This window comes from Astyanax mexicanus, chromosome 1 (assembly GCF_023375975.1).
Source record: "Astyanax mexicanus isolate ESR-SI-001 chromosome 1, AstMex3_surface, whole genome shotgun sequence".
NCBI classification, from domain to species: Eukaryota; Metazoa; Chordata; class Actinopteri; order Characiformes; family Acestrorhamphidae; genus Astyanax; species Astyanax mexicanus.
Window position 1 is genome coordinate 21,601,514 of NC_064408.1, and position 14,533 is coordinate 21,616,046.

The 14,533-nt window shown below is 35.8% G+C and overlaps 1 protein-coding gene across 3 annotated transcripts in view; it reads left to right on the plus strand.

Moving 5' to 3' along the window:
• The window catches only part of tnca (tenascin Ca), a 50,989-nt gene that overhangs the window by 23,482 nt on the left and 12,974 nt on the right, over positions 1-14,533 (plus strand). For 2 of the 3 annotated variants that reach the window (XM_049474723.1, XM_049474726.1), the window contains exons 12-17: positions 2,907-3,185; positions 6,895-7,167; positions 7,370-7,642; positions 9,351-9,623; positions 11,013-11,291; positions 13,569-13,838. The exons of the other annotated variant lie outside the window; for it this stretch is intronic. In XM_049474723.1, coding sequence (XP_049330680.1) covers positions 2,907-3,185; positions 6,895-7,167; positions 7,370-7,642; positions 9,351-9,623; positions 11,013-11,291; positions 13,569-13,838 — 1,647 coding nt within the window. The remainder of the gene's footprint in view (positions 1-2,906; positions 3,186-6,894; positions 7,168-7,369; positions 7,643-9,350; positions 9,624-11,012; positions 11,292-13,568; positions 13,839-14,533) is intronic. 3 annotated transcript variants of the gene reach the window in all.

The following is a 14,533-nucleotide window of genomic DNA, read 5'->3' on the forward strand; positions in this document are numbered from 1 at the left end:
CATAAGCAGTGCTATTTTAGTCATAAATATAACTTAGAAGCACTAATCCAGTCATAAATGTACCTCAGCAGTGCTATTCCAGTCATAAAGGTACCTCAGCAGTGCTATTTTAGTCATAAATGTACTTTAGCAGTGCTATTTCAGTCATACATGTACCACAACAGCACTATTCCAGTCATAACTGTACTAGCAGCACTATTTCAGCCATAAATGTACCTCAGAGGTGCTATTTCACTCATAAATGTACCTCAGCAGTGCCATGCCAGTCATAAATGTACATCAGCAGTGCTATTTCAGTCATAAATGTACCTCAGCAGTGCTATGCCTGTCATAAATGTACCTCAGCAGTGCTATGTTCATCATAAATGTACCTCAGCAGCACTATTTCAGCCATAAATAAACCTTAGAAGTTCTATTCCAGTCATAAATGTACCTCAACAGTGCTATTTCAGTCATAAGTGTACTCCAGCAGTGCTATTTTGCTATTTTCAGCTGAATCATTTTGATTGCCAAATATTTGGTGCATCCAAAATATTTGGTGTTTTCTGTACCCTCCCTTTACCAAAATCTTATAGTATAGGTATAGTCTTATATTGTAATCCTAGAGGTCGTGGGAAAACATATAAATGAATATAAAAACATACAAAATCTCTCTGGACTATTCAAATCCTTTGGTCCTTGGTCGTGTGTTCTGCTTTTCAGCTTTGTCATCTAAGTCTGGGATAGCCACTATAAAAACGTGATTATGCAGTTAGGGAACTATTTTTGGATTTGGAGGTAAACTTTGGAGTTTTGCCTTGCTGGGAGATCCAGAAACAGTCTTGCAGCTTCCAGACACTGAGCTAAAATCTCAAGTTTTAAGGGCCAAAAGTATCCTCACAAGACTCTTAGGGTCATTGGAAGAACATCAGCCGCATATTGTCCCAGATGCAGTAGGGTGCTGCTCTACAGGAGCTTAAAGCTTTATTTTTGTCTTTTTTGGACATTGAAACCTTCTGTCAAAAATCCCAGTGATGGAACATCCACATGTGATCTAACCACAGCAGCGACTACCTCGCATATAGTTGTTAGTTTGTGTATTGTATAAACAATCTCAGTATTATATTTGTAAAATTGTTTAAATATATTTAAAATAAAATTATTTTTATGCAGTCAGATCAGAAGACAACAGTACAGTGAGTACAACACTGCTATCTAGTAGTCAAGGCTAAAACAACACAAAATGATGCACTGTCTGACACCAATCTTTACATGTAAAATAAGATAAAAAAAAAATCAATACTTTGTTTTTTAAATCAATGCAGTATTGCAAAATAAAAAAATATCACAATAGTTCTGCACTTAAATATTTTCGTACAATCCTAGTTTGGGGAAGTCACTGAACTGTGGTTTTACAAAGAAATGTAGCCTTATGCCCAATTCAACCTACTTTTATAGTTGTTCAGTTGCCGGAGAAAGTTGAACTTTTCCTGTCATTAAGTCATATTTTGAAAACTGCCTGATCTATGATGCTGAACAGCTAATTTTACAAGTAGTTTCCCTGATCTTTCCCATACTGAAGAATGGACCTACCTGGGACTACCTAATATTACTTTTTACTCAGTATTTTAGGGAATATGTGAAAATATTAGTAATAGAAATAATAACAATAATGATCAACTATACGCAGCAACCATTAAGAGGCACTTCTAATGTGCACATTTTAAACACTCCAGGCTTTTAGGCACTTTGGACTTGCACAAACCAGTAGAAAAACCATTTGTTTCTTTTTATCTCTTGTGGGAACACCCACTGCAATACATTAGCACATGAATTTATGGTAATGTATGGTAATATTGCCTCACACTCTCTGTTTCACTCAGAACAGTCGCAGTTCATTGGGATGCAGACCCAAAGGCTACAGTGCTAACACCAGTGCTTCACACAGCAGAGAAAATCATCATTCACATTCTCGCTGTTGTAAAACAAGCTCATTTTCTGATGCAGAGAAAATTATAAACGGAAACAGTGCTGCTAATTGTGTACTTTAATTAAAATATATGTCAGAATTCAATTAATTCTATTGTATATGTTGTTACTATCACCATAGTAGAGATTCATCAGATCAAAATCTATTCATGTGGCTTCCTTTCACTCCTTTTATCAATGAGTCACTTTCAGTTTCTGAGCTGCCACCGTGTGCATGTCCTCTGGGGGGTGGAACATTCTAGTTTTGCAGTTCTTGGCACATTGGAAGCAATACACCACTATGACATGACCTGGAAAAAATGACTTAAATCTTTATAATTGACCATTCCTTTCTAAATACACAATACACCACTTAGATATTTCACATCTTTAGAATCTTTCCTATGGAGGGGAAATCAGATTAGATCTACCTTTTTTGTTTTGGTGCTGTTCCTAAATAGTGTTGTTGGTTTATTACAGTAAAAGTACAGTATTATTGGTAGATACAAGTAAAATAAAGAAAAATGTCATGGGAAAGTAGCATTACAAGCATTATTTTTATTTTTTCTATAAATTACTTCAGTTTCAGAGTTTGAATAAGATCAACTAAATTGGTAGGCAATTTAGGCTACGTTCACATTTCAAGAGTCATTAATCTGATCTCTTCACAAAGTCTGGTAATATAAACATAAACCTTAGATCAGTGTTACAGTTCAACAACATCTGTGGTAAATAGCAGTCTAGATAAAAGCTATTGAAGACACCAGAAGAAACGCATCCATTTCTAACCCAGTCTAAAAAATAACCTCTACCTATTTTTATCTTTGTTTCCAACACTCATTACATCTTGCTTACCTGAGCCATTCCTCCTGTCCATCTCATGCACCGTGTGTTAAGGTTGAAGGACGTTGCCACTGTTCATAAGTAATGCATCTCAGTCTTGTCTCTTTATCTGTCAGAGAAAAATAAGCCCCGAATCGGGAAAGTCATTGTGTCTGATGTATCATGGGACAGCTTCAATGTGACCTGGAATACTGAGGAGGGCACTGTCTTTGAGAACTTTGTGATTGAGGTGACAAACTCAAAAGGTCCAGAGAGGCAGAAGTTGTCAGTATCTGGTGATGTATTTAGCCTGGGTGTGCCTGGTCTTATCCCAAACACCTCATACACGATTGCTTTGTACGGAGTGCATCAGGGCTCCGTCCTCGGACCTTTCTACATTGAAGAAGTAATCACAGGTATTTGCATTTCGTTTAATATGGAGGAGTTTTGTCTGTTTGTAATTTATCTATCTGCTTTTAATTGAGCTGTCTTAATCAGTCGCAGTTGGAATTTGTGTTGTCAAAAACCGTGCATCATTCAGTCAAAAACTTCAAACCCTTTTTTGAGTGTAAACGGTAAATATATGCATGCACACCATCAAACCGCACTCTGTAATCAGCTAACGTGTTTTTAATGTAGTAAGCTACACTCTGTGAGAACAGGAGCGAGAGAGGTTAGCTCTGCAGTCATTGGTCGGTCTGTGTTTATATTAAAGCCATTGTGCTAGACTAGTACTATCTGTTTACTGTATGTCTGTATCAGATAAAAAAAGAAAAAGAAATGTGCCCAACAGTTTTATCTTCATATCTGTTGTCCCCATTCACATAATAGTTTGTGGGTCTGATTTGAATGTGAATTATTATATTTCTTCTTTTATGACACACTCACCCCTCCTGGAAACTCTTCTCAATTTCATTTACAGCCCATAGTTATTTTTATAAAGAGGATAGAGAGGACAGTGGGGCTGTGTTCTGTGGGTGTTCTGCACTCCTAAAACTCTGATCCTAGAATCCCTTCTGTGTCAGTTTGACTTTTTGTAAGACTCATGATATTTGCTCAATGATATTTACCGGCACAGAAGATCTTAGACTTTTCTTTAGAAGTAATTATTCATATGTCAGTAATCTGCCACTAGTACCATGTTGAGATTTAGATTCTGGAAGAAATAAAATTTATTTTGCAAGGAATTGCAATGCTTTAAGAGCTACACTGCAAAAAATCCATTGGCAAAAACTAGACAAAATATATGCAAATTAAGACAAATATGTATATTAATCTGCCAATGGGGTAGGCAATTTTTTCTTACTAAGATTTCTTACAAAAAGCAAAAGCAAAGTCTCAAAATGAGTGAGGTAACACCTAAATCAAGCAAAAAAGTCACTTTTTGTGGACACAGGAATCAGAATAACTTGATCGCTGCTTGATTGTGCTTATTTTGAGTTCAAATTACTTAAAATAAGGTACAAATTCTAAGTAAGAATGCCTAAGATAATTATCCCTAAAATAAGCAAAATAATCGAACACTTACGATGCTTAGTAAGACAAAAAGTCTTATCAGAGAAGAAAATAAGATTTATTGCCTTAAATTTAGAAAATTGCACTTGCTAAATTTAGTTTTTTGCAGTGTACCACAGAATATAACTTTATTCAGAGGATTAATTAGTCAAATAATCCAGCCACGTCCAAAATCCTGGGATTTTAACGAATGTTTGCTCCATATGCTAAATCTGGAATTTATGCTCACTACATCTGGATATACTCATCCTTAAAAAGGGCAATGAAGATTTCAGTGCAGATAGCCCTCTAGTGGACAGGCATGCACAGAACATAGGCAGAAAGAGCAATTACAGATCCCAAGAATTTACATTTAAAAATAATAAAGGTTGATCTTTAAATAAAATTGTTAGGTATATTATGAGTGAGTGAGGTATATTATGTTACAATTTGACAGGACCACCAGTGACCTTAGACTTTTCTCACGCCTATAAATATAAGCATGCCAGTTCATTGCATCATTCCCCATGTTCTAACTGAATGCTTATCTTTATGACTTAAAAAAAAAAGTTTACTTTAGTTTTAACACAGGTTCTCAGACAGTGATAGACTGTTATTGGAATTTATTAGTCTCCCGTCTGTAACACAGCTGTAGATGTAGATCCCACCTGGACCTTATTAGCGTAACACAGTGAGCTCAGAGTGAACTGCTTGGCTCAGTTAAACAAGCCTCTGTTTTATTAGTGCACCATGTGGAACCCCCTTTAGGAAATAACAAGGAAACACAGGGCATGAACACAAGGCATGAAAAAAAAATCTGATTGCACAAAGTAAGAGCAAACCTTTGCATTAAGCAAACTGCTATTGTATGCCAGAAATGAATGAATGCATTCAATGGAGGGGTGGAAAATAAGTGTAATGGATATATTGAACCCTAATTTTACCAGTCCAGATGTAGGAATGGCCATGACTGTGGATTGTTAGGGGTTATGTTTTTTTAATTGGATATGTGTCACATTTAATTAATTCACTGTAGTTACAACTAACATTTCACTGTTTAAAACAGTAGTAGGTTTTACTGTAGTAGCTCATAGACAAAAATAAACTCTGCAAAATTGTGTGTATAGCATAGATCTCCTATAATATAACAGATTCTACTATAATATATTGCTACTAAGAGCATATACAATGTTTCCTGTTTTAGCAGAACTGTCCTATAGGCCTAGACATTTGTTATATGGCTTAAGATATATTTAAAGCACAATAATTTAAAATTACAGACTGAATATGTACTCATCAGCAAAGAGCTCCATGCAAAATCTAAATACTTTCCCCCTGGCCATTAATTTTATTTTATCTTTATTATGTCTTCTTTCTTCATTGCATCTATGGAAACACCTTCATTTTTCTCTGTCAATTTGCTCATTTTGTTTCTGTTAAGCCTCAGATTCTTGCTCTATGATCTTTGAGAGTTTCAGAAGTACATTCTTAAACTGAAGGTGCTCCAGATGGTTCTTTGAGAAATGCCATATATGCAGTGGTGATTCTAAAGTCTGTTGAGGGCCTAGAGAAAATTTCACACAATTTGTTCTGACAATAACAAAGGTTACTGTTTCCAGAAACTTCAGTAATGATCCTGAGGAAAGATAATAAAGTGATATCATATTGTCCTTGATTATAGATTGCCCTATGCATAGTTTTCTATCCACATTTTATTTAAAATGTATGTACACTGGCTACTGGACACAGTATTTAGTTAGCTAGGTTAGCTTGTGTCAAACTTTAGAGTATACCAAATAAATAATAAGAATCTAATGTAAGTCTCTCTCCTCCACAGTTAAGACTGGGCAAGCAGTATTTATTTATTCAACATTATATATATATATATATATATATATATATATATATATATATATATATATATATATATATATATATACAGCTCTGGAAAAAAGTCCACTTCCGTTTCTGAATCAGTTTCTCTGATTTAGGTATGTTTGATTAAAAGGAACTTTGTTTTTTTTTTTATTCTTTAAATTACGGACAATATTTCTCCCAAATTCCAAATACAAATATTGTCATTTAGAGCATTTATTTGCAGAAAATGAGAAATCGCTGAAATAACAAAAAATATGCAGAACTTTCAGACCTCAAATAATGCAAAGAAAACAAGTTCATATTCATAAAGTTTCATAAGTTCAGAAATCAATATTTGGTGGAATAACCCTGGTTTTTAATCACAGTTTTCATGCATCTTGGCATGTTCTCCTTCACCAGTCTTACACACTGCTTTTGGATAACTTTGTGCCACTCCTGGTGCAGAAATTCAAGCAGTTCAGCTTGGTTTGATGGCCTGTGATCATCCATCTTCCTCTTGATTTATATTCCAGAGGTTTTCAGTTTGGTAAAATCAAAGAAAATCATATTTTTTAAGTGGTCTCTTATTTTTCATTCTTATTCATCTTTGTGGAAGGAAGTGATCCCACTACCCTAAACGAACCTGAGGTAGTTCTTCCACTCCATCGTCACTCAAAGAACCATTTAAATCACCTTTATTTTAAGAGTGTAGTTTCAACCCCATCTGCTTGTCAGCTCTTCAGCGTGTTAATCCTAATACATTTCTCTCTTTAGCGAGTGCACCAATGATTGAAAAGCTACACGTGTCTAATGTGACATCAGAGAGCTTCTTCCTTTCCTGGAATGGCACTGAAGGAAATGTTGACTGGTTTACTCTGGAGATAATAGATTCCAGCTGGCGGACGGAGCCAGCTGAATATAACCTGTCGAGCAATGCAAGCTCTTATCAGGTCAGTAGGCTGAGGCCGAGCACTGACTATATAGCCTACCTCAGTGGAGTTGTGAAGGGAAGGAGAATACACACCGTCAGTGCTTTTGCAACCACAGGTAACTAACTGGGCATGCCTGCTTTCGCCTTTTGCAGTTTTTTATTTTCTCCATTTGCATGAGCTAGAAGTAAGGTCATGTCAAGTATGCCTGCTTTCAGTCCCAAAATTCAAGTGTACGATTGGTACCAGAAGACAGCAGTGTGAGAAAGCGATGTCCTACTGAACCAAAATGTCACTGCTGGCCTTTCTTTCCTCTGTAGCGGCAGAGCCGGAATTGTCCGGCCTAGTTCTTTCTAACGTTACGTCAGACAGACTGTCTCTCTCCTGGCGGATGGGAGAAAAGATGTATGATAACTTTATAGTCGAGGTGAGAGAGTCTGCTTTGCCCTCGCAGGCTATGGGGCGTACTCTGCCCATCCAGGTGCGCTCCACAGTGCTGAGTGGGCTTAAAGGAGACACACAGTACCACGTCAAGCTGTACGCTACATCTGGCAACCGCAACTCCGCTCCTTTGACCGCTGTGTTCACCACAGGTACTGCATTCATTTCTTTCTGTAGCCTTTACTGATCTGAAGAAATATTTGAATAAAGAGTAAAGTTATTGTAATAGGTATGAGAGGAGGGGTGATTTTGAACAAAGTGTAAGAGTATGGAATGAGGATAAATTGGGTCACTCCTCACCAACATTGGCTATTAATCCATTTATGTTAAACCATTATTAAAACAATGGATTCTTTGAATCTAATTTATTCCATTAAGAAATAGACTTAAGATATACAGTGCTGTGAAAAAGTATTTGTCCCCCTACAGGCTTGTTTTTGCTTTTTAATCATACTTACACAATTCAGATTTTAGATGACTGCAGTTCTTAAGACGTTGTTCTGGGTTCTTTTCTGACCTCATAGATGAGTTGTCCATGCCTTTTTGGAGTAGTTTTAGTAGACCAGTCACTCCTGGGAAAGTTCACCAGTTCCATGTTAGTTCCATGTATCTCTGTTTGTAAAAGACAGCTTTCGCTTTTTTCCCTTAATAAATGCAAGAATTATTCAAAAACTAATTTTTATATTTATTCATGTTATTGTCACGTTCTCAGGACAAACCAGTTGCTCGCAGATGTAAAACCAGCAAAGCGGTTTAATATTTGAAGGGTAATCCAAATGAGTGGTCAAAAAGCCAGGCCAAATCAAAAACACACAGCAAAAACAAGGACATAGGGATCAGGCAGAGATTAGGTCAAAAATCAGGCAAAAGTTAAAAAAATCTAACCAGTGAAAATCCAGTAATCACAGCAAAGGGGCAGATTAAAAGGGTAAATCCAAGAACAGAAGAAGGTTCAAAACAACGAAAGTCAAACAGAAGAAAAAAAGGCAATACCTCAAGGAGCAAGTGAGACAAACAGGCCTTATATACATACAAAGACAATCAAGCACAGGTGAAAGGAGTCACTAATCAATTTCAGCTGCAGGGGACTAAACGTCAGGTGACAAAGAGCGGGAGCTGTCCATTGTTGGCTGGAGAGGGGCATGTGACTGTAGTGTGAGATGGAGTGGGATTCTGGGTATTGCAGTCCATTAAAGAAGAAAAAGATGCAGGAAGTGTGACAGTTATCTTTGTCTGATGAAAGTTTGTTTGATAATCTGAAAAGTGTAAATATGACATAAGAGCAAAAATAAAATAAATCAATGGAGCAAATATTTTTTAACAGAACTGTACTGGAATTTGGGGCGTTGCCTTTCCAGGTGTTGTGCCGAATTTTGCCTCCTTACCAGAATTCCACAATTTTTTTGTGCACATGTGTTATGCAGCAGAATAAAGTAAACAGATTATACGCAAATTTCTTTCATTTCTGTTATAAATAGGAATAAATGTATTGAATAATGGAGCTCATGTGCTGTTACACTTATACTGTTGTGTAATTGGCATGCAAGCAAAGTGTATTTAGATTTCGGACCATTGTTTAGTTGGTCTGGGCTGCAAACACATCTTGTTGTCTGACCAAAGAACCAAATCAAACCAGGTTGGTTTAAACGCACCCCACAATGCAGCAGATAGCTCAGTATAAACCTATTTTCTCAAATCACCCCTCTCCCATATACAGTTTGTCTTAAATACTAATGACTAAATTATTAATCTACTTATTCAAAATATTCTATTTCAAAGCAAACTTGTGCAAAATTGTGCTTGCAACACTCACTTAGTGTTCTCTTTAGATTTCTCACGTATAAATTGTTTTTCATTCAGAACCCAAGCCCACTCTGGGCCCGGTAGTGGTGTCTGATACACAGCCCAACAACTTCACACTGTCCTGGAGCACGGTGAAAGGGCACTTTGATGGCTTTCTTATTCGTGTCAGTGACCGGGAGCAGTTTTATGATGTAGTTGAGCTGAAACCTTTGAGCGCGACCCGAAATGTAACAGTACCTGGCCTTGTGGACTCGACGGTCTATGATGTGGTGTTTTACGGCATTTCTCATGGTCGCTATACCCCTCCAGTTTCCCTTAATGCCACCACAGGTACAATATAACTTCTCTAGCATGCCTATGATTTCAATAGTCTTAGCGTAACTGTAAATACAGTACTATTTGGACAGGATGAAAACATACTTTATGCTGGCAAACTAGCTGGTTAATCATAACATGACAAATTAGATATATTATAAATATATAATCAACACAGTTCTCAACAATCAACTAATCTTGTATGAAAAGTATGCAAATAAACAATGTTTTGTACCAGGTTAATTCTATTAACAAGCTGTCTAATTGCCCCACTCTCAGATGATTTTTTTTTACCACGTCAATCACCTAAATTAAGAAATATAATAAAATAAAAGCAAATTTTCTGCTTAAATTATACATTAAATTTAATAAGCATACAAAGTACTAAACAGTTTCAATCAATAGAATGAAACAGTTGCAACAGGCATTTTTTTATTGTAAATTGTTATTTTAAAAGCTACGTAAATCAGTCTACGTACCTCATGTATGCAATTTGTAACATTTTAATAGAATAATTGGTTGATTATTGCACATTCCAAACAAATAGCCATCTAGCTGTGCCTGTATTAATCTAGACTCAGCCAAGATGTGGAATACCACTATTGTTAACTATTGAATTGTGCAATCTCGGCTGATATTTAACAATCAGTAGAGTTGTTTTAGCCACCTTTACTGCTAAATTTTTGACCTCACTCTTAAAAGTCACTAAATGGTCATGTAGGCTTGGACCTATGTTGTAAGGAAATTGCGTAATTAGAAAAAAGGATCTCCACTTTCCTACATCCCATTCAAAAAGTGTATTTAACAAAACAACATAGATGATATATCCTACTGCTTGAATCATATATTTTTGCACCTTTGAAAATGTTAATATTAGAATATTTTAACACATCTGCAGTGCCTGGGAGTGTGTGGTATTGTGATAGGATCAGACTGAAAAAAGTCATTACTGTCCTGCAAAAATCGAATGTGACATTTCCAAAATGTGAAATTTATGCAAGAAGTATAGAAGTTAAAGTAAAATTATTTTATTCTAATTGAGTTCTAAGATTGATATACAAGTTAACTAACATACTGTATGTGCTTTAATGCAGTATCTTCTATATTTTATGTATGAATTCTATCATTTATAACTGGATGGTGTTGGGGCAATTATATATCAGAAAACTATATGGCTATGATATTGTTAGAATAGGCCTGTTAAGTTTTTATATTTAGGTTTCTGATATAATATTTTATGTCTGTAGTTTTAAAGTACTGTAGTATAGTTTCGTAACTTTTATGACAAGCTATTTTGACTTTTGCAATCACTGCAGAATCAACTTTGCATCTCACTACTATTCCCCCCATTCTGATACTCTGGCATCTGCGGATCCCAATTGAAACCTGGGCCAACCACTCCAGCATCATTACCCAAAGTGGAAAACCTCACAGTAACAGAAATTACTCCATACGGTTTCCGGGTGTTCTGGACGGCACGGTCCAGCGAAGGCTTCAGGCATTTTCAAGTGAAAGTGTCAGATTCTGGTCGACTGCTGGAACCAAAGGAGTTCCTGGTACCAGGAAACCAGACCTCTTTGGATGTCTGGGGCTTGATTACTGGCATTGGCTATGAGATCAGTTTGACTGGAGTTTCAGGGTCTGGGCTGCAGTCCCTCCCAGTTACCACAGAAGCTGTGACAGGTACCTTGTTTTTTCTGCTTCCGGTAGCTTTCTGGTTGCTTGTGGGACTTTCATAGCCAAAGATCTGTAAGATTTGGGACAATTCTAGATGGGTTACAGCAGATCCTTTGATTGAGAGAGTTGTGAAACAGTGGGCTTTATGTTTAATTGGTTATGGACTGGCACATTGAAGAAATTTAAGCAACTCTATTTACAAGCAAACATTTGTGTACCTGCCTATCTAAGCAGTAAATAATACCAAAACCAAAGTATTGAGGCAACTGCTAATTAAAGAGCATTAAAAGTAAGTTTAAATTAAGTGAAGAATACTAAAAGTGCATTTTCAATTTAATATAATGTGTAAGCAATGCCTTAAATTAAATATGTTGATAGAAAATATATATAGTGTATATAGTTCTTTTACAAGGGGGGTATTAAAAATGGTTTATCCTGCTTGTGTTGGATTAAATGCCTCTACTTTCCAGGGAAGCTTTTACTATAGTTTGGAACATCAGCTACAAGAGCATTAATGAGGTCAGGGTGATGGATGATCACCACTTCACCTCATCCTCAGATCCCCAACTAATCCCAAAGTATAGGGTGTTAACTATGAGTATAGCTAATTGCTTGCATTACGAGGGGTGTCCACAAACATTTGGTCATATACTCTAATGTACACCACACAAATAGAAAGTGTTAAAAGTGGATCTGAAACTGTAACATGGATTGAACTTATGTAAAGGTTTGTTATGTCCCACTGTTTGCCATTTATCTCTCTATCAAAGGTCTTACAATATGTAACATACAGAGGTGGAAAGTAATGAATTACATTTACAGTTACTGTAATTGAGAAGATTTTATGAGTAATTTGTAATTTTTAAAGTAGTTTTTAAAATAGTGGTGGTAAGTATTTTTATTATTAAACAATCTGTTGAATTAAAAAAAAAACAAGTAAATAGCAGTTAAAGCATAGCAATGGCAAGTTAAAATATGACAATTACCTGTAAAACTGTAAAAAAACAGTTTATAGTCACCTATATGACCAAAACTTTTTAAAAGTAAAGAAAAAAAAAATGGATCAAAGATACCTATGCCACTTATTCTTGAAAATGTTTTATGGGCTGGTCTGAACAAAAACTGCCTGAAAGATCCAAATTATTATGTGGAATAATTGTTTATTAAAAACAATTGAATTTATGATTTGTTTTACTTTTTTACATCAAATAATTAAAAGTAACTATGTAACTTTTACTCAAAGTACATTTTAAATTGAGTACTTTTTTACTTTTACTCGAGTAGATTTTCAGATGGGTACTTTTACTTTTACTTTACTTTACTTAATTTTAGCAAAGTAAAGGTACTTTTACTTAATTACAATTTTTCAGTACTTTTTCCACCTCTGGTAACACATACATTCACTAAGATTTTACCATTTTAAACAAACATTCATTGAAGTTTATTTGATTTGGATCTATATTATATATCTCTTTTCCGAGCATATTGAATATTTAGACGATAAAAATATGTGCAATCAAATCTGTTGTTGCCATATTTAAACTGTTTTCTAGTCTTGGTAACTCTCAGTAAGCTAAAAGAAACATTACAAAATCCATAGCATGAGATGTTAGAAATAAATCACAAATTGCAGACAATATTTAACTTTACTTAATTTCTTTGTACGAGATCCTAGAAAACAGAAATACACTCATGTCAAAGAAGCTTGCATATTTGCATCTTTATTGATGTCAGGATCTGCAAAGGGAAGTGTGTAGGGTAATATTTTGACGAAGCTAGTCTAGAAAGGCTTCCCATCATTTAGTTTTACAATAACCAAGGACACTGTGTATACACATGTATACACATTGGTATATGATGGTAATATAATTTAAATACATACTTTACCAGTGATGTAATGATACTTTACTTGTAAATAATTACATGCTTAGGTACTATGTAAGCAATTATCTTTGCAAAAAATGTAATTAAATCTTTAATCGACACTGACCTCTAGAAAATGACATCAGTAAACTCACTTAGCATTATTTTAATTGTGACTATTGTGACTTTTAACACAGGGGCATGGTCTGATCCAGCCTTCTTCCCAATTCTGATGCACTTTGCATCTGTTGTTTTTTGTGGATGAGCTGTGAAAATTAGTGGTTGCATGTATCCTCAAACGATGGAGCCACTGGCACTTGCATTTTAAGGCATGGCCGATTGGGATGATGATTGTGTCCTTTGACATTGAAAAAAGGAGAGAAAAAAGAGAAAAAAAACATTTTCCTCTTGTCAAACCAGAGGCCGAGCCTGAGATCGAGCACCTATTTGTGTCGGATATCACACCGGAGAGCTTCCGCCTTTCTTGGACGGCTGATGACATCTTTGATCGATATGCGATTAAAGTCAGGGATTCCAAAAAGGTTACCTTCCCACGAGAGTACAATATCCCTGGCAATGAGAGAACCAAGGTTTTGACAAATCTCTCTGGGGGGACTGAGTATGAAATTGAGCTATATGGTTTCACACAGGAACATCGCTCCCAGCCCATTACAGCTGTTGCCAGAACAGGTACTGTTTTACATCATCCCTCATCTGTAAGTGTATTTTGAGATCACGGTGTGCTTGGGATGCACTGATATGGAAATTCTTGGCCGATGCAACAACCGATAATTAACACCATGCTGCTGCCAATATCAGAGTTTACATTACTGTCATAGTCTATCTATGGAGTGCAATGTAATCATAGACATTTAGAGTTACATACACTGACATGCCAAATATTATGAAACAGTATATATATATATTTTATTTTTTATTGTGTCTGGTTAATTGTTACTTTGCCATGTCCAACTAAAGCTAAAGACTGCTGCTCTGACCTCTGGGATATATGTGTAATATCAGTTTGAGACGCTTGTCTGCTCATTCTGTTCATTACCACCCACTGCGCTGTCCACTGTTGGTTGTATTGCCTTCTATGATGTATTCCCATTGCGATGTTTTCACCTCACAACTTATACAGGTGGTGTGGGCTTTCTCAAACTTCACTCTGAAGTAATATTTTAAGATCAATTTATCTACTGCTATCCCATGATATTTGGCATGCCAGTGTATATTAAGTTGTAGGATAGGGACGTTAATCAATACAAATATGTAGATATCCATTATAAACATGGTGTTCAAAACCACTAAACAGTACAGCAGCGGTGCTCCTGCCTGAAAAAGGGAATCAAACCTCCAGCCCTCTATGTTAACTAGGTTTAATT